Source organism: Phalangium opilio, unplaced genomic scaffold (assembly GCF_054372755.1).
Source record: "Phalangium opilio isolate 3A_F unplaced genomic scaffold, DU_Popi_V2 ptg000013l_1, whole genome shotgun sequence".
Lineage (NCBI taxonomy): Eukaryota > Metazoa > Arthropoda > Arachnida > Opiliones > Phalangiidae > Phalangium > Phalangium opilio.
Window position 1 is genome coordinate 11934974 of NW_028324148.1, and position 20516 is coordinate 11955489.

General features: G+C 35.2%; 4 protein-coding genes across 4 annotated transcripts; 3 read left to right on the forward strand and 1 right to left on the reverse strand.

The window, feature by feature from the left end:
• The first annotated feature begins 250 nt into the window (after nucleotides 1-250).
• LOC149709144 (serine beta-lactamase-like protein LACTB, mitochondrial) lies at nucleotides 251-3239 on the forward strand. Its single transcript, XM_089863919.1, has 5 exons — nucleotides 251-277; nucleotides 312-526; nucleotides 631-731; nucleotides 1426-1872; nucleotides 2542-3239. The coding sequence occupies exons 1-5, from the start codon at nucleotides 251-253 to the stop codon at nucleotides 3237-3239; spliced, it is 1488 nt and encodes a 495-aa protein (XP_089720045.1).
• Nucleotides 3240-4640: 1401 nt separating this feature from the next.
• Nucleotides 4641-8692, forward strand: LOC149709145 (serine beta-lactamase-like protein LACTB, mitochondrial). The gene is made up of 5 exons (XM_089863920.1): nucleotides 4641-4761; nucleotides 5409-5855; nucleotides 6704-7383; nucleotides 8472-8552; nucleotides 8687-8692. Exons 1-5 carry the CDS (start codon nucleotides 4641-4643, stop codon nucleotides 8690-8692), a joined length of 1335 nt encoding a protein of 444 aa, XP_089720046.1.
• LOC149709146 (serine beta-lactamase-like protein LACTB, mitochondrial) lies at nucleotides 8691-14838 on the forward strand. Its single transcript, XM_089864555.1, has 3 exons — nucleotides 8691-8845; nucleotides 9270-9716; nucleotides 14055-14838. Exons 1-3 carry the CDS (start codon nucleotides 8725-8727, stop codon nucleotides 14747-14749), a joined length of 1263 nt encoding a protein of 420 aa, XP_089720681.1. The 5' UTR covers nucleotides 8691-8724; the 3' UTR covers nucleotides 14750-14838.
• A 2198-nt stretch (nucleotides 14839-17036) lies between these two features.
• On the reverse strand, nucleotides 17037-20170 carry LOC149709147 (lysosomal acid lipase/cholesteryl ester hydrolase-like). The gene is made up of 9 exons (XM_089863921.1): nucleotides 19898-20170; nucleotides 19413-19515; nucleotides 19197-19289; nucleotides 18738-18852; nucleotides 18459-18609; nucleotides 18261-18353; nucleotides 18035-18196; nucleotides 17683-17754; nucleotides 17037-17381 (listed from the first exon to the last, which is right to left on the reverse strand). The coding sequence occupies exons 1-9, from the start codon at nucleotides 20168-20170 to the stop codon at nucleotides 17067-17069; spliced, it is 1377 nt and encodes a 458-aa protein (XP_089720047.1). The 3' UTR covers nucleotides 17037-17066.
• Between the last annotated feature and the right edge of the window lie 346 nt (nucleotides 20171-20516).

Genomic DNA, 20516 nt, shown 5'->3' on the forward strand with positions numbered 1-20516 from the left:
ATAAAGTGTTTCTTTCATACAATATAAAGCTTAGGGTCTATTAAATTTCACTTATTCGTATTATGCGACTTATGCTTAAAATATTTTTAAAATGTTGAAGTATTAATATTATTTATGTTCCAAATTTTGTTTACAATTTCTATTTTCTTTTGGTATAAGTATTGCATTTTCACAATAACCCAAATATCATCAGCGCATTAGCTGCATTTTGATGATACCTAAATTCTGAATGTAGACGCCGCACTTAGTGATGTATTTGAGAGATAATGAAGAAACCGTGAGAAAGAGGGTTTAACCTCGTGTGAATGTAGATTGCGAAACACGAAATTGACATTGACGTGTGTTATATCCAACACGTACCGCAATTTTTTTATCTTAACCTGATATTCAACGATAAGTTTAAAAATGCGAAAAGTAGTAAAAATCAAATCGATTTACAATACTTGATTAACAGTTCAATATTGGACGTGGAGCCTTTGCGTGGAACATTGCAAGTGAAACAGATTTTTACACTGATAATATTAAGGTGAGCTTTATTACTAATCCCGAACGTGTTGTTAACTATCTTTTCATTCGGTTATAATTTCTCTTTAGATCTAGTACTTGAAAAATGTTGGTGAAATATTTCAGTTTTTTTGTGGGCGTTTTCGTACATCTCGAATACGTTCAAGCCGATGATATTCAAATGACCGCAGCACAAACAAATACATCGCTGGTGAACCACACTTACCGTAAGTATACCAATTGATATTAAAACACGAAGTGAAGGAACAATTAAAAGAACTAATTTTTGGACATCAATAAAACTTTGCGATAAAATATCCATTTGAATTTTGTTGAAGTTAAGTGGACCCTACACGCTCAATAATTGGCACAAAAAATGTGGGTCCCGTTCTTTTAGTTACAAAGTATGAAAAAAAAGCGTTATGCAGACTAACATTTGTGAAATTCAATATTTTTTTGGAAATGGAACAGTATTTGCGATAAATTTTGTATAATATTTGTCTAAAATACTGGACTTTGCTCGAAATGTCAATCAATTAAGTGAACAATATTTTGCATTCGAATAACTTTAAGTGTATTTGACGCTTAGTTTGGACAATAAAATTGTGCACGGTCTATGGACTCAACATCAACCAATTTATTGTGACAAAAATATATTCAATGTAATTGAACAAATCATGTGGAATTTAATCAATATATTTGCTCAATGAATTTTTAAGGTTTTTTTTCTAAATATTGGGAATTCAACATATGGCAAAGTCTAATTTAGAATATGTTCAAAAACATTGTTATCAGAAAAACACTAGGAAATATTTCACCTTCAATGATGTTTCCTTTATGTGTAATCGGCCAAAAACGTGTCTCAATTTCGAAAAATTTGGGGAACACTTGAAAGTGAAATTAAATTACTTACCTTTTTAGATTTCACTCAAACTAACGCCATCGAAGAATGTCGAAAATTAATTGAACGTTCGAAAAACGTGTACGGAGTTCCTGGCATGACAGTGGCCGTTAGCATTGACGGGCAAACGGTTTGGAACGAAGGTTTCGGGTATTCTGACTTGGAAAATCTAGTGCCGTGTACCGCGGACACCGTCATGCGAATTGGTAGTGTCAGCAAACCAATTACCGTCACGGCTGCTGCCAAATTATGGGAAGATGGTCATCTGGACATGGACAAATCAATTCTGGAATATTTACCAGATTATCCTCAACCGAAATTCAACGATACAAACGTTACAATTACCCCGAGACAACTGGTGACATGTACAAGTGGCATTAGAGATTTCTATATAATCAAAAGTGACGGTACCGAGGAAGCTCAATTACAAGAGGCCTATAATATAAAACGTTACAAATCAGTCAAAGGTGGGAGAAAATTACTATTATCGTTTATAAAAATTCTGATCTCACTTGAATGATGCTGAATTTGTTTGATTTTATGAAACCTCATTGAGAGGCACGTTGGAATGTGACATTATAATATAATTGCACGATATTCTACAGGACTTGTATTACCTTGTATGTTAGACCTGATACACGCTAGTAATGTTAAACGAAAAATTCAAGCTTTAGAAAAACCATGATCATTTTGGAGTTCTGCTCTTTAGAATTACTTAAAAACTACGGCGAAGTTAACTTTCGGAATACTTTTAAATTAACAAGGTACTTTTATATGTGCGCCTTTCGAAGTTTAATTAAGATCCATGGAGTCTAAGTATTTTATTTTAATTATGAAATGAGGACAAAAATGTTTTTTAGTTTCTGTGATATCGAGAGGCTGAGCGAAGTGTAATTAATTGTTGCCGAGGGAATGGGTAGTTTTCCCATGCCTTGGAGTAAGGATGAAGATAGATGGTATTAATTTTGCTATATTGAGAAGCAATATTAAACAGGATCGAGACCTTTGCTTTCAGGATGTAAAAGTACCATAAGATTTATATTTTAAATGAGTATTTATTACGTAATTAAGGGTGGGGTCTTCCGCATTTTTGTGTAAAGTCAGTATTTTGACGTATTTTCAATCTCTACTTTCAGAGTCCCTCGAAATTTTCAATAAAGAACAATTGAGATACAAACCAGGAGAACAGTTCTATTATTCGTCATACGGTTTCAGCGTTCTAAGCGCAATAATTGAAGTCGTAACCAACCAAACGTTCGTTGAACACATTACGAAACACTTTGAGAAGCTAGGCCTAGATAACACTTATATTGACGAAAATGAGCGAATAATTAACAATCGTGCAAAGTTCTACACGAGAAAGAATAACGGGCCCATAATACATAGCTCTTACGATGACAGCTCCGCTTATTTGGCGGGAGGGGGTTACCTGTCAACTTCAGGAGATTTGGTTAAGTTTGGGAACAATGTGCTTTATTCGTCACAGGCTAGCAACGAGAAAAAAGCCTTCCTAAAGGCGGACACAGTTTCAAAATTATGGAAACCAACGGAACAAAGTCGTCGGCCCAACGGAAGCGGTTATGGAATGGGTTTTCGTATTGGGTCAAAAAAGGGAGAGCCCGTTGTAGGTCGATTGCAAAAGCTTAAAATTAATCACAGTGGTCGAGCGTCTGGGTCGACTTCGGTGCTGTTTATACAACCGAAGGACGGTGTCCAGCGGGTGGATTCGGATATGCCCAAAGGAATTGTGGTTGCAATTTTGGCTAATTCGGATTTACCTCCACCTCTTTATGACCTGGCACAACAAATTGTCAATGTTTTTGAAAAATTCTAAAATCACTTTCAACATGATAGGTTTAATTAAAGCAAAAGTTCAGGTAGCATAATAATATTATACCTTTAAAGAACGGCTTTTTGCTAAATATAAATCGAAAATTATTAAAAATAAATAAAATAACCAATCTCTTTTTTCAAAATATATGACATAATTAATCTTAAAAACGACGGCTACTGTGAAACCATTAGTTTAATTGCGAACCATATATCCAAATGTGATTGGATGAATTACCTAGAGCTCGGCATTTTCGATCAATTATCCACTTTATTTTATCTTTATCCATATCCGAAAATTATCCACAGAACTTACATGTTAAATCGTATTATAATCCACAAATTTATTTATAAATAATCGGTTATCCACCAACTTGTGGATAATTGATCGAAAATGCCGAGCTCTAGAATTACCCTTAGGTAAGAGGTTCGATTTAGCAGACGCCACAAAACTCATGGCGGCACAGTAGTCCTCGTTTTTAAGACTAATTTAATGCTAATTATTTTGTAATAAGAGATAATTTATTTTTTATTTTTCCTTTTATATTTAGAAAAAAGCCTTTCTTTTAAGGTAATGTTACCTGAAAAACGCACGGTACGAATTTTTTTTGAGTCGCTATTTTAAATAACTTGAATGTAATTTTGTAAAGAATTTGACCAAAATTAATAAAACACCGTCTTTCTATGCCATTTTTTGGATTGAATGCATTATTAGTTACTAGTGCTTTATTACCACTCACCTGAGTGACGTCATTTATACATATACTTTTGCGTTTCAGATTTTGTTTTTTATATATAACCCAATGTTTCGGTTTATTTATAGGTTATAATAATAAAGCGTTTGTTTCATACAGTATAGAGATTATGCTCTGTTAAATATCGTTCTTATTGTTATTATGCTACTCATGCTAAAACTTTTGTTAAATTATTAATATTATTTATTTATGTTCCAAATTTTGTTTACAATTTCTATTTTGTTTTGGCAAAAGCATTGCATTTTCACACTAACCCAAATATCATCAGCGCATTAGCTACATTTTGATGATACCTAAATACTGAATGTAAACTCCACACTTAGTGATGCATTTGAAAAATAATAAGAAACCCTGATAAACACGTACCCGTAACGCGATCTTTTTATCTAAGTCTGATACTCAGCGATAAGTTTAAAAATACGAAAGGTAGTTCGTATCAGATTGATTTACGATAAATGATTTGAGCTATATAGAACGATTCAATATCGAAGGACGTGAAGCCCTCGCTGGAACATTGCAAGTGAAACCGATTTTTGGTATAACATTACTAAGGTGAGATTACAAATAACTCCGTCTTGTTTACTATCCTTTCATTCGTTTATAATTTCGCTTTCGATCTAGGCTCCCAACTCGCTTCAAATTCGTGAAAAATGTTGCTGAAACATTTCAGTATTTTAGTGGGCGTTATCGTTTGTCTCGGTAACGTTCAAGCCAATGATTTTCAAGTGACCGCAGCACAAACAAATAAGTCGCTGGTGAACTACACTTACCGTAAGTATATCAAGGGATACTAATACGACCCAACAAGTAACAGTTATAAGAACTTATTTTTGGATTTCAATGTAACTTTGTGATAAAATATCCAATTGAATTTTGATAAAGTTAAGAGGACCCTAAACGCTCAATAATTAGCGCAAAAACTGTGGGACCCGTTCTTTCAATTATATAGTATGAAAGAAGCGTTCTCCAGACTAGCATTTATGAAAGTTCAGATATAATGCCACAATATTTTTTTTTCTTGGAAATTCAAACATTGAACAATATCTTACATTCGAATAACATTAAATAGTGTGTATTTTACGCTTAGTTTTGACAATAAAACTGTACCCGACCTATGGACTCAGATGGACTTTTTTATTGTGACATAAATATATTCATAACAATTGAATAAATCATGCTGAATTTTATCAATATTTTTGTCCAATAATATTTTAAGGTTTTTTTCTATAAATATTGGGCATTCAGCATAGGGCAAAGCCAAATATATAGATGTTCAAAAATATAGTTCTCAGAAAAACACAAGGAAAAAAATCACATTAAAAGGTGTTTCCTATATCTGTTATCCGCCAAAAACGTCTCGCAACTTCGAAAAGTTTGTAGAACACTTGAAAGTGAAATTAAATTACTTACCTTTTTAGATTTCACTCAAAGTAACGCCATTGAAGAATGTCGAAAAATAATTGAACGATCGAAAAACTTGTACGGAGTTCCAGGCATGACAGTGGCAGTTAGTATTGACGGAGAAACCGTTTGGAAGGAAGGTTTCGGGTATTCTGACTTGGAAAATCTGGTTCCGTGTACCGCGGACACCGTTATGCGAATTGGTAGTGTTAGCAAACCAATTTCGGTCACGGCCGCTGCCAAATTATGGGAAGATGGTCAACTGGACATGGACAAATCAATTCTAGAATATTTACCAGACTATCCTCAACCGAAATTCAACGATACAAACGTTACAATTACCCCGAGACAACTGGCGACGTGTACAAGTGGCATTAGAGATTTCTATAAAGTGAAAAGCGACGGTACCGAGGAAGCTCAATTACAAGAAGCCTATAATGTAATACGTTTCAAAACAGTTAAAGGTGGGAGAAAATTATTATTATCGTTTTTAGACATTCTGATTTCACTTGAACGATGCTGAATTTACTTGATTTTATGAACCCTAATAAAGGGACATGTTGAATATGATGTTTTAAACAAATTATGCGATATTCTACAGTACCTGTATTAACTTGTAGATTAGGGTTAGCTTCTCGTAGAAAAAGCATGATTTTTCTGGCGTTCCACTTCTTAGAATAACTACAGCGAAAATTAGTTTCGGAATACTTTTAATTTCACAAGTGACTATTAAATGTGCGCCTTTTGAAGTATTTTGTTTTAATTTATTATGAAATGAGGACAAAAATGATTTTTTGTTTCTGTGATATTGATATGCTGAGGCAAGTGTAACGTAGGATAGGGTAGTTATGATAATAACAAGTTGGGAAACCAAAATAATACGTCTCCGAGTGATGAGGAGGACTACTTATTTACATTCGTCACTCGACGAGGTAAAAAACACATTTTAGTTCATGTTATCATAATTTTCGACAGTGTTAATTTTACATGGACGCCATTTGGCTACATTTCAGTTCAATTACTACTGCCAAAATTGATTGTTAGTGTTTTGTTACATATTTTTCCAATGTTTTTGAATGAAGATAGATGGTATTATTTTTGTTACACCGAGTAACTATATTGAACAGACTATAGGCCTATGCTTTCAGAATGTAAAATGATTTTAAATCTTATGATTTTAAGATTTATATTTTAAGTAAGTATTTGTTACATAATTAAGGGTGTAATCTTTCCCATTTTTTCTCATACTAAATGGAAAAACTGAAATTTGTGTAAAGTTAGTATTTTGACGTATTTCTATCTTTACTTTCAGAGTCCCTCGAAGTTTTCAACAAGGAACAATTAAGATACAAACCGGGAGAAAAGTTCTATTATTCTTCACACGGTTTCGCCGTTCTAAGCGCCGTCATTGAAGCCGTATCCAATGAAACGTTCGTTGAACACATTACGAAACACTTCGAGAAACTAGGCCTAGATAACACTTATATTGACGAAAATGAACGAATAATTAACAATCGTGCTAAGTTCTACACGAAAAAGGATAATGGACCCTTAATACATAGCCCTTACGTTGACAGCTCCAGTTACTACGCGGCAGGGGGTTACCTGTCAACTTCAGGAGATTTAGTTAAGTTTGGGAACAGTGTGCTTTATTCATCACAGGCTAGCGACGAGAGAAAAGCATTTCTAAAGGCTGATACAGTTTCAAAATTATGGAAAGCAACGGAACAAAGTCGTCGGCCCAACGGAAGCGGTTATGGAATGGGTTTTTTCATCGGGGCAAGATCGGGGGAGCCCGTTGTAGGTAAATTGCAAAAGCTTAAAATTAATCACAGTGGTCGAGCATCAGGCTCGACTTCGGTACTGTTTATACAACCTACGTACGGTGTCCAGCGGGTGGATTCAGACAAGCCAAAAGGAATTGTGGTCGCGATAATGGCTAATTTGGATTTACCTCCACCGCTCTCTCTAATGGCACAACAAATTATCAAAGTTTTTGAAAAAATATAAAACAAAATCATGAAAGGTTTAATTGAGAAAAGAACGTCAGGAACCAATCGCTCTTTAATTAACTTGAAAATAATTTTGTAAAGACGTTGACCATAATTAATAAAATGTTGTCTTTCAAGGCCATGTTTTGTATTGAATGCATTATTAGTTACAATTGCTTAATTATCATTCACTTGAGTGACGTCATTTATACACATACATATACTTATGTGTTTCTGATTTGTTTTTTGGTGATTAACTCAATATTTTTGCTTATTTTTAGGTTATAATATTTAAAAGTTTGTTTTATACAATATATAGATTAAGGCCTGTTATATATGCCACAAGAAGATAATCAACATGTTGATTATCTCCTTGTGATATTGCTAAAATATTACTATTATTTATTTATTTGTTTTCAATTTCTATTTTTTTTTCAGTGAAAGAATTGCATTTCACCCACAGCTACAGTTTTGTGTTACAAGTAAAAACGTACTTAAAAAGTGTATGTATTCTTGAAGCTATATATAAACGCCACTGAGAGTGATATGTTTGACAATTCATAAAGAACAATTGAAAAGGTGGAATTCGCAGTAAATTGTTACAGATTGCGAAACATTAAATTGACATTGACACAAATTCTTGGCAACACCTAGGATAGATCAAATTATGTTAGTCGATTTATTTTTCTTTTATCTAAATATGATATTCAGTGATTGAGCTAAGAAAAACAATTTAATTCTAAAGGACGCTCAAGGTTCAAGTGCGGGGAAAATCTCGCACTAATAAGTTGCATCACGCAGACCCAATGTATCTTGGCTTTTCAAAGTCCCGCGAGGTGTAGAATTATCTCAAAAAAAAATACAAAGTTAGATTTCTTGGAGATTGATAAAAAAATCTCAGGCAAACCGGTTACGGTGTTCTAGGTAATCTCAGTCAAGACCAAAATTTTAATTTCATCGTTCGCTAAAGTGCACTCAAGTAAGTAGTAACCATATTTCATTATTCTAGACTCTGCAGTAGAGAGCTGGTGATTTTGATTTTGTATAAAATTAATTGGGCGATGACTTTTTACTGTTTATCGCTGACAGGTTTGCAGACACGAATTTTTAAGTTTATTTAAAACCACTTCCGAAAATCGTAAGACGATCGACGGGAACCGCGTTTGGAACGTGAGTTTCACGCGTGGACCTTTACACGTGAAACGGATTTTTTGCTATAAAATAATAAGGTGAGCTTTATTATTAGTATCCCCATAATTCAATGTTGTTTACAATCTTTTTATTCGTTTGTAATTTCTCTTCAGATCTAGGTTCCCAAAACTCGCTTCGAAATACCTGAAAAATGTTGGTGAAATATTTGAGTATTTTAGTGGGAGTTTTCGTATATCTCGAATACGCTCAAGCAGGTGTTGTTCAACTGACCACAGAAATAACAAATACGTCGCTGGTGAACCACACTTACCGTAAGTAAGTAACTTAAAGGAGTTATTTTGGAACTTTAAGTAACTTTGCGATAAAATATACCGGACTAAAGGCTTAGCAACAGGGCCGGTTTAAGCAATTTTGCACTCGGGGATTGAGATAGTGTGCGCCCCCTTAAGTCCGACAAAACGGAACAGCAAATGTTGCTAAGGGGGAATTCTTTAACTCAATGCGCCCCCAACAAGCCTTGCGCCAGGGGCCCAGTGCCCCTCGCCCCCCACATTTATCCGGCCCTTCTTAGCCACTTCAAATTTAATAAATAAGTTGTTCTCAGAAACCCACAAGGAAGAATTTGGCATTAAAAGATGTTTCCTTTATGTGTAATCGGCCAAAATAAAACGTCTCGCAATTTCTAAGAACTTGAGAAATACTTCTATAGTGAATTAGAACTATTCTTATATTTAGAATTCACGCAAAGTGATGCCATCGAAGAATGTCGAAAATTAATTGTACGATCGAAAAACTTGTACGGAGTTCCATGCATGACAGTGGCCGTTAGTATTGACGGGGAAACGGTTTGGAAGGAAGGTTTCGGGTATTCTGACTTGGAAAATCTAGTACCGTGTGGCGAGGACACCGTCATGAGAATCGCTAGTATAAGCAAACCAATTACTGTCACGGCCGCCGCCAAATTATGGGAAGATGGTAAACTTGACGTGGACAAATCAATTCTGGAATATTTACCAGACTATCCTCAACCTAAATTCAACAATACAAACGTTACAATTACCCCGAGACAACTGGCGACATGTACAAGTGGCATAAGACATTACTCAAAATTGAAAAGCGACGGTACCGAGGAAGCTCAATTCCAAGAGTTCTATAATTTGAAACATTTTAAGACAATTAAAGGTAAGGCAAAATTCTTCTACTCGTTTAAAACTTTCTGATTTCATTTGAATTGGAAAGGAATTTCGCTGGGCTAGTAAGACTTTGTATTCTTTAAAAATTTCTAAAAAAATTCTCAGTTTTTAGGCTTAGCTTCCAATAGAAAATGTATGGAATTTTTGGTGTTCTACTCTTTAGAAAAACTTAAAAACTACAGCGGAATTAGCTTTCAGAATACTTTTAAATTAACAAGTTGTTATTTATTTCCGAAGTTTCATTAACGATAGTTTAGTCCGAGGATTTTATTTTAATTATGTTTGAAAGTATGACTAAAATATTTTCAGTTTCTGATATATTGGGCTACGATTGTATACCAAAATCCCCCCAGCCAAAATCCCCCCGGCCAAAATCCCCCCAAATCATAAGTAACGGACAAAATCCCCCCAATGTAGGACAAAATCCCCCCAAATCAATATAACAAGACAAAATCCCCCCAAATCATTATAACAGGACAAAATCCCCCCAAATCATTATAACAAGACAAAATCCCCCCTAATAATTATAACAAGACGTAACATTGTTAAATGATTTATAAAATATAACTAGCCTAACCAAACCTAACCTAACATAACAGTAACGTTTTGGAAAAGGCGTAACATTGTTAAATGATTTGTAAAATACTACTAACCTAACATAACAGTAATGTTTTGGAAAAGGCATATTATTTGATAAGTCAATGATGCTAAACATTTATATTTTGTAAAAGGCCTAACATTGTTAAATGATTTATAAAATATTATTTGAGAAGTCGGTAGGATTTCGGTATGAGGTCAAAAATCATTCTAGAGCAAAATCAAGCACACCATTCGATAGAGCGTAAAATTTAGATCTAAAATATTCCCCGCTTTTTTCAAATTTCCAAAAAAAAAACCAAAAACATTTTTTGCAGTATAGGTGAACAAGGTCAAAAACAGTGTGGAAAACATCAGAGGGCAAATAATTTGGCACCTTTTCCAACCTAACCTAACCTAACCTAACCTGACCTAACCAAACCTAAATAAACCTAACCTAACCTAACCTAACCCAACCCAACGTAACCCAACCTAACCTAACCTAACCCAACCTAACCCAACCTAACCTAACCTAACCTGACCTGACCTAACCTAACCTAACCTAACCTAACCTAACCTAACCTAACCTATTCGGCCTCTTAAGTGAAAATTAACCCTAACGTTAAACATCAATATTTTGGAAAAGGTGGCAATTCTTATGGGGGATAAGACTTTTTTTTGGAAATTTGAAAAAAGCGGCGGCCATTTTAGATCTAAATTTTACGCTCTATCGAATGGTGTGCTTGATTTTGCTCTAAAATGATTTTTGACCTTATTCACTCATACCGAAATTGTACCGAGAACTCAATGAAGCATAACATCAATATTTTGGAAAAGGCGTAACGTTGTTAAATGATTTATAAAGTATTACTAACCTAACTTAACCAAACCTAACCTAACCTAACATAACAGTAATGATTAGAAAAAGGCATATTATTGGGGAAGTCAATGAAACTAAACATCAATATTTTAGAAAAGGCGTAACATTGTTAAATGATTTATAAAATATTACTAGCCTCACCACACCTAACCTAACATAACAGTAACGTTTTGGAAAAGGCGTAACATTGTTAAATGATTTTTAAAATATTACTAACCTAACTTAACCAAACCTAACCTAACATAACAGTAATGATTTGGAAAAGGCATATTATTTGAGAAGTCAATGAAGCTAAACATCAAAATTTTGGAAAAGGCGTAACATTGTTAAATGATTTATAAAATATTACTAACCTAACCTAACCTATCCTAACCAAACCTAACCTATCCTAACCAAACCTAACCTATCCTAACCAAACCTAACCTATCCTAACCAAACCTAACCGTTAAATATCATTTGGAGGGATTTTGTCTTGTTTTAATTATTTGGGGGGATTTTGTCTTGTTATAATGATTTGGGGGATTTTGTCTTGTTATAATGATTTGGGGGGATTTTGTCTTGTTATAATGATTTGGGGGGATTTTGTCTTGTTATAATGATTTGGGGGGATTTTGTCCTACATTGGGGGGATTTTGTCCGTTACTTATGATTTGGGGGGATTTTGTCCGGGGGGATTTTGGCTGGGGGGATTTTGGGTCACACCCATTGGGCTACATCACGTGTAGACTGAAGGAAGTGTTACAAATTTTTGCAGAAGGATAGAGTAGTCATGATAACAAATCACATTTATTTCTTTTGAAGCCAGAATTCTGACGTATCATGAGTGAATAATCTGTTAGCTCCCTATAAGTTACTCAGGCTCCATAGGCATAATGTATCCAGCGATTTCTTCTCATTTCGCCCGCGCGGGAAAAAAATCCGAATGTTGCGCTCTCTCTTGTCGAAAAAAATCCCGCTCGTACGGCTCCCCGACCTCCAGTTGTCGGCTGCGTTTTCACCTAGGGAGTGTTTTAGTCGTGAATGTTTATGTTTTAACAATTTAACATTAAATCATGGCGTTTGTGTCAGTACTGAGACAAATAAATTAAGCATGGGCGAATACTCGAGTAACACGAATAACTCGATCGAATATCGAGACGAATAACCGTCTCGATATTCGATAAGCCCCATTTCGGGTATTCGAACGAATATCAAATAGTGAATTTTACTATTCGGGCCTACTATTCGTCAAATATTCGACTAACTATTCGTTAAATATTCGACTAACTATTCGTTAAATATTCGACTAACTATTCGTTAAATATTCGACTAACTATTCGTTAAATATTCGACTAACTATTCGTTAAATATTCGACTAACTATTCGTTAAATATTCGACTAACTATTCGTTAAATATTCGATTAACTATTCGAGAAAACAAAAATATTAACCCTAAAAATGTTTTATAAAAGTAATGGCAGTTACACTTTTTAATGTATAAGTTTCTATGGGAAAATAGGCCTGAAGTGCTACTACTCTATAGCGTGTGAAAGTTTGTCTGTGGACCGTTTTTTGTTTTCTTCTTTTTTCCCACGCTTTTTATTGGCCACTTAGACATTTTTGGAGTAAATAATTAATAACATTAATAAACGAAAGTTAGAAATACTTGTCATCTCGGTACCAATTCTAATTGCATCTAAATTCTAAATATAATTTAAATTGATTTTAATCCTTCTATTTCTAGGACTATTCGATAACTATTCGATAAGGGCAATTTTAAGTTAAGCCTAATTATTCGATATTCGGTTCCCAAACAACTATTCGTCTCGGTATTCGATAAGAAAATTTTTCACTATTCGATATTCGTCTCGACAGTCAAAAACTGGTATTCGCCCATGCTTAAAATAAATGCAGGAACTCAATGCAAATTACCGATATTGATAAAGAATTCTAAAGATAAGAGTTTTTATTGTGACTTGAAACCAGAAAATTATGCAACTGAGCTAAACATAATCAAGAAGGAATTTACTATAAGGCCTAAAAAAGGCGTCCGGTGTGCGCGTGATAGTCGACAATCCCCCCTCATGGGTGGGGGGGGGAGGCTGGAAACCAAGGCAGGACTTAATATTTTATCTTACTCTATATTTTCCACCAGCTATCTCTTTTACCTTCTCGTTAAGCCTTGGTTTCGTTTTTGGAACTGACGAAATTATAAGTACAGTACACTTGATTCGATTTAGAAACAATTATAGAACGAACGATTTTCACGTAGAGACACGTAATCAAAATCTATTAAGTAAGGTTCAAAACCTTTAACTAACTTGTTAATGACAATTAAAAACCATTCCCCAACCGTTTCAGCACCGCTCGCATCCTCCATTTTCTGTTTACTTTCTCGAGGTTTTTTTTCTCTATTCGGAATACGTCAATCGCGTCTGTATGACCTATCCCCACGGGATCCAATAGGAAAGCGCAGAGCAATGACGGGCATGAAAGGGGTGGGGCTTACTTGTCCGCTGACACCAGCGTAAGAGTAGAAGCGTAAAATCTAGAGACTTAGGCATTCTTATAGTAAATTGATTCTTGATATAATCCACTGATCTCTTAACTGTTTTCTTAACCGAGGCTACTGAGCGAAATATTCGGCTGCTTAAATAGCTCCGATATCATTGGCTAGATTCCACTACACGCGCTTCCGGTGAAAAACCGGAAAGAAGCGTAAATAAGATTTTCGTTCACGTGGCGGCCGCAGAGCGTCGCATATAATTCGGAAGCCGGCGGCGCACGAGAAAACGCTGGAGTATAAAAATGAATTGCCTGAGTAACTTATAGGGAGCTAACATATTATTAACTCATGGACGTATTTAAATAATTTTCAAACTTTTCTTTCAGAGTCCCTCGAAGTTTTCAACAAGGAACAATTAAGATACAAACCAGGAGAAAAGTACTATTATTCTTCATACGGTTTCGGCGTTCTAAGCGCCGTTATTGAAGCCGTAGCCAATGAAACGTTCATAGAACACATGACGAAACACTTTGAGAAACTAGGCCTAGATAACACTTATTTCGACGAAAATGAACGAATAATATACAATCGTGCAAAGTTCTACACGAAAAAAGACAACGGGCCCATAATACATAGCCCTTACGTTGACAGCTCCATCTATTGGGCAGCAGGGGGTTTCCTGTCAACTTCAGGAGATTTAGTCAAGTTTGGGAACAATGTGCTTTATTCGTCACAGGCTAGCGACGAGAGAAAAGCCTTTCTAAAGGCTGAGACAGTTTCAAAATTATGGAAACCAACGGAACAAAGTCTCTCCAGCGGAAGTGGTTATGGAATGGGTTTCGGTATCAGGTCACAAAAACAGGAGTCCGCTTTAAGTAGATTGCAAAAGTTTGCAGTTAATCACAGTGGTCAAGGATCAGGGTCGAGTTCGATATTGTTTATACAACCTAAGGACGGTGTAAAGCGGGTGGATTCGGATATGCCGAAAGGAATTGTGGTTGCAATTTTGGCTAATTCGGATCAAGCTCCACCCCTTTATGAACTGGCACCTGAAATTATCAAAGTTTTTGAAAAAATATAGAATGTCGTTGAACATGACCTTTACTCGCATTTGAATATAGTTTTGTAAAAAAGCTAACGACAATTAATAAAACGGTGTTTTTTAATCCATTTCATGATTAAAGGTAATGCATATCTAGTTTAAAGCACAAATTTTATTTTATTGTTAATAATAATTTAGAACTAGTACTTGCGATATTAACTGCTCTAATTTTTAGATTATAGTGAAAAACAATTTCATTCCATATTGAAATATACGTCAGTCAGGAATACGGTTCCTACATTTACATAAGTGCGAGGAAAATCTCGCACTAATAAGTTGCCTCACACAGACTCAATGTGTCTTGGTTATTCAAAGACGCGCGAGGTGTACAATTATCTCGAAAAATACAAAACGGGGTGTCGCGTAGATTTCTTGGAGATTGATAAAAAAAATCTCAGCGAAACCGGTTACGGTGTGCTCCAGGGAATCTCAGATAAGACCAAAATTTTAGTTTCATCGTTCGCTAAATTACACTCAAGTAAGTAATAACCAAATATTATTATCCTCGACTCTGAAATAGGAAGCTGGTGATTTTGATTTTGTATAAAATTTATTGAGCGACATCTTTTTACAGTATAGCCATGGATAAAGAATGCGCGTGAGGAAATCTGTTTTCACGCTATAGGATAAGCAACTCTCTATCTCTAACGACAGCTTAATCTGTATATACTCTGTTACAATATCGGTTGTCAGCACGCTCAAAGCTAGGTTACATAGAGACCTAGCTTTGTCCGTGCTGTCACGAGACAAAAAACTTCAGGATCTTCAGGATTTAAAATTTCCGCGAGTTTTTTAGCTCGAGTGCACGGACCTCTAGTCCTTAGTTTCAAATACGTGTAGTATACTGTAGGCGGTTTCACGCGTATTTGAAACTAAGGCCTAGAGGTCCGTGCACTCGAGCTAAAAAAAACTCGCGGATATTTTAAATCCTGAAGATCCTGAAGTTTTGGGTCTCTTGACAGCACGTACAAAGCTAGGTTACATAGACACCTAGGTTTGCGCGTGCTGACAAGCGATGTTGTAACAGAGTATATACAGAATAAGCTATCGTCCAAGATAGGGAGTTGCCTATCCTGTAGAGTGAAAACTAATTTCCTCACGCGCATTCTTTATCCATGATATAGCGCTCTTTATCGCGGACAGGTTGGCAGACACGAATTTTTAAGACGATCGACGGAAACATGAATTGCGCGCGTGAAGCTTTACACGTGAAACGGATTTTTGCTATAAAAATGCTTGAGTGGCGTCATATATACATATACTTATGCGTTTCTGATTTATTTTTCGGTGATTAACTCAATAAGTTTGCTTTTTCATAGGTTATAATATTTAAAAGTTTGTTTCAGACAATATATAGATTAAGGCCTGTTAAGTTTGCTAAAAATATTGCTAAAATATTACTATTATCAAGAACGAAATCAGGATACCATAAAAACGTTGAAACAAGGCAATGCTGGCGCCATGAAGTCACACTTTTCATAATATGAGGGAGGGGCCTATATTTTTGGGAATATGGAAAATGGAGTCTCCCAGGTCTAGGAGTGTTGGTGTCGGTGTCGACTCGAGAACAAAACTATTAAAATAGTTAATGATAGCTGATGTATTTAAAAAGAGTGGACCATAATGAAGTTATGAAGAATCTGGATTTTACTACTAGAGAGCCACATTTATCTGGGGCAAAGTCAGCACAACGGATTTCTCAAACTTTGGCGTATAATGCCAAGGCTTAAGACCAGAGAAGCTGAGCACAATTGTCAATTTATTGTTAACAATTGCGTAGAACTCATACTTGCGATAGTTGCTCTTATTTTTATGTTATAGTGATAAACAATTACATTTCATTTTGAGATATACGTCAGTCAGGAATACGGTTTCTACATTCACGTAATTTTCTTGATATGTCCCTTAGTGCTTAATTTATTTTTCCTTTGTTTAGTTTTGTGTTAAAGAATTACACAACACAAGAGAAAAACCTAAACAATTGTTTTGTTTTCTCCCTCAGTTGTGTGAACAATGAAAAATAAACTCGTGCCAAGCCTTTCAACAGTAAATTGAAGTTTGAAGTCACCCATTTCTAGTCTGTTCAAAGTGGCATCTTTCAATTCAATGTTCATCTGCAGGGCCAGATTATTCGATATAGGCCTTGTAGAAGAAGTTACAGAACTTTATATTGACTTTCTTTCTAACTCATGCTAAGAGCCGAACTCATAAATAATATCAACTTAGAACTCTCTACTTTTACTTTTCCTTTGTTCCGTACAAAATAAGGATATTGAAATTTATTGGGTTAACAATACTAAATTCCATTATACATTTTCAATACTTCCAGAACTGAAGGGTAGATAAGTTCGTTGGCATTTTCGCCCAAAACAAAATCTAAATGACTGAATTCTATATTCTTGGGGATCACTAGGTCCTTCACTATGAGTCCTAAGTTATTCCTTAGATATTCGATGTCTTTCTGAACAGATAAGACGTCAAATTCACTGCTAAACAGGGCCACAGGAACGGCAATATTCCTAACATCGAACGGTGGAGTGTCTCTTTTTCCGTAAACATCAATGTTGTGTTCGCGAAAGTCGAAAGCTTGAAATGTGTCATCTCGTTTAATCTGAAATAAAATCCGTGTTCTTTCTGTATTTAGTACTGTAGGAAAGAAGAGCAGAGCTTCATTAGCATTTAAAATTCCCGAGTTTGTCGTCCCACGCGCATTCTTTATCCATGGTTTTGTTTTATGGGGAGAAAATCTCTTTCTGAGATATGTATGGTTTTTATAAGGTAAAACTTTTAAATTATTCAAAAAGAATTATTTTATTTATACGTACTGAGTATGAGAGGTAATATTTAATTGCGTGTGTAAAGTTTTACTATTTAAATGAGACTAGAAATTTATTGAATTTGAAGAATCTTACCTGCCCATAATGCTCAAAAACATATATTGACGTGAATGTTGGATATTTGTTCAATATCACAGGAACTAAAGTCTGAAAATAAAAGTAATTTATTTAGTCCGAAGACGTTAACCACCACAGTCACGTTATCACTGGTTTGATATCAAAGTTTATAATCTACATTTAATTAAAACAAAGGCAATATAAGGTGGTTGAAAGCCTACTGTCATCAGTATGATGGTTTTAATTGGCTCCGAGGCAACGTGAGTCACACGACCCATCACGCATGCACCCTCACTAGTTACTGCCTGACATTTTCCATATACCTTTGATTAAATTAAAATGTAAGACTATTTCACTACTGATTAATTACCACATTTAAATTTTTGGAGCCCAAGGCTATTGTGATTGACGCAACAGTTTGGCAAATGAAGGCGTTAAAGATGCCAAATTTGCAAAATTGAGAAGCACCCTCGTTCAACAAGTTAAATCCCGGTAAAAGTTTACCCATGGTTCCTAAGACCGCGCTCAAAACCTTGAAGAATAAATGTTGTCAATCAAAATGGATTCCGATTAAACAGAAATCATGCAATGTTTACCGCTACGACGTCCGTAAACTGTATTATATCACCAATTATACTTCTCACTTCAGATACTTTAGCTATAGGCGCGAGAGCAATTAATACTTTAACCTGCATAAAAATTTAACGATTTATAACGTTTTTTGACGATGGATTTTTTTTTTTTTTTGCTTTTGGAAAAACTAATAATTTTGCTTGAAAGTTGGCATCAGTTACCTTAGTATTGTAATCGGGTCTCATTGAAAGTAGAGCAAATGAATTTGTGCTACCCAGAGAATGCCCCACTAAGGAGAGCGATGGAACCCCAGTTTCACGCAGAATGTAATCGATGGTCTGTGGTAGATCTATCAATGATTCTTCGTTTATACTTTCAAGATATAATGAAAAGGAATGATACTTTAGCTTTATTTATTCTCTTTGGAATATTACGCTTTTGGCATTCCCATTTTTTTCCGTTGAGTAAAATAGTGCTTGAATATAGGTACCTTTGTTTACCTGAAGTCCCAAAACTCAGCTTGATTTTGGGAAAGATTTACATGTTGCATTGAATTTGGTGCTCCTCGATTGTCTAGTAGCCATACATCAAAGCCTTCGTTAGACAATATCGTAGCTAAAATATGTTTAAACTCGTTAAATTTATAAACTTTTTAAACCAAACCATGGATTGACATAATCGCACATCGGTGAGATTTGCTTAATTGTTTGTGCACAATCACTTTGCCAGCAACTAGTAAGTTTATATTGGAGTGTTGCCAAATGTAAACTATAACCATGGAGATATAAAAATTTTGTCTCACATGAACACAGACTCTTAGGGTAGACCCATATAATAACCTTAAAACCCAATCGTTTGAATACTTTTGAGGTTATCTTAAGGGTAAATAGTGCATTTTGGGTAGTAGCTCGTTAAGCGCGTACAATGAGACTGGCATAATGAACCAGCATATTATTTACTCATGGTTATGATGAAATGAGGATCAATATGCGTCCAACTTAAATGGCACTTTGTTTGGATCATATTACGACAAATTGGGATTCCAATTGCATCTAAATTGTTAAATTAGTTTTCTTTTTGAATGTACTCACGCAAATTTTGATTGGCATGAGGGTTTATGACGTGGAGGCGGCTGTTTGCGAGCAGACCATGCAAAAACAAAACGATTGGCGCACCCCTTTTAGACGAAATTCTTTGTAAGCCCAATATATAACCGTCGCTAGTTACAACATAATGCTCTTGCAGTGGATATCCAAGAAACTTGCTAATCAGTTCACTCTAAAATTAAACCAAACTTGACCCTTAAAAAGGAACTGTAATGTAGGCATCAGCAGGTGGGTAAAAATTATTTGAAGTACGTCAGAGGTACCATGTGACGCCCAGATCCAAATACTCGGTATGGAGTTGGACTGGACACCTAGTTCATGTTTTGCAGCGACAATCGCTCGAACTACTAGTTTTCGAAATAGAACAAACCAAATTTCTTAAAACCACGACTCTCCTTTGTCTGGTGCCTCTGACGTATTTCATACAATTTTCACCCACCCCGATTTAAATTCATTAACTACTCTCCACTGGTTAAAAAAATTTACATATTGACTGGATAAAATTCGGATTGAAGTAACATTTAAGTTCAGAAGTATTTGAAGAAGGTACTCACTGTGTTATATTCGGTTTGTGTAGGATTACTGTAGAACAGATTTGGTGGAAGTTTAATATTCTTAATAGCGACAATTAATTCTCTGATGAGATCTACCGTAAATTTAACTAAGTTTACAGCGGTCCCCGTAACCGTTCCTAACAAACCGGCATTCTTGTACGGTTCCATGATCAACATGATGTCTTCATAGTACCGCGACGTTTCAGTCTGTCCTTGGGACAAGGTCAAAATGTTAGCGAAAACTGGTAGCCATATTACCAAAAATAATGCCATTATTTCCCGATTTGTTTTAGCTTTATTTTTCGACTTAAGCCTATATTGAACCGATCCGTAGATTATACTGAAGCGAACTTTGATAAAAATGGTTTCGATAGTAATTTAGGCCTTGACAATGATTGATTTGATCTACCTTTTAATTTCTGGGTGGTTTTAACCTATAATATTAAACGTAGTCTACCTCTCTGACCTAAAATACTGTTCTACTCAACAAAAATCTGACAGTTATGGAGCACGGTTAGGTTTAGGCGAATTGTCTGAACGGACAGCTTGTGTGAGCGACTAGCAATAATTGGATATAGTGTTTAGAAGTTATATAATTTTACATTGACTATCTTCCTAG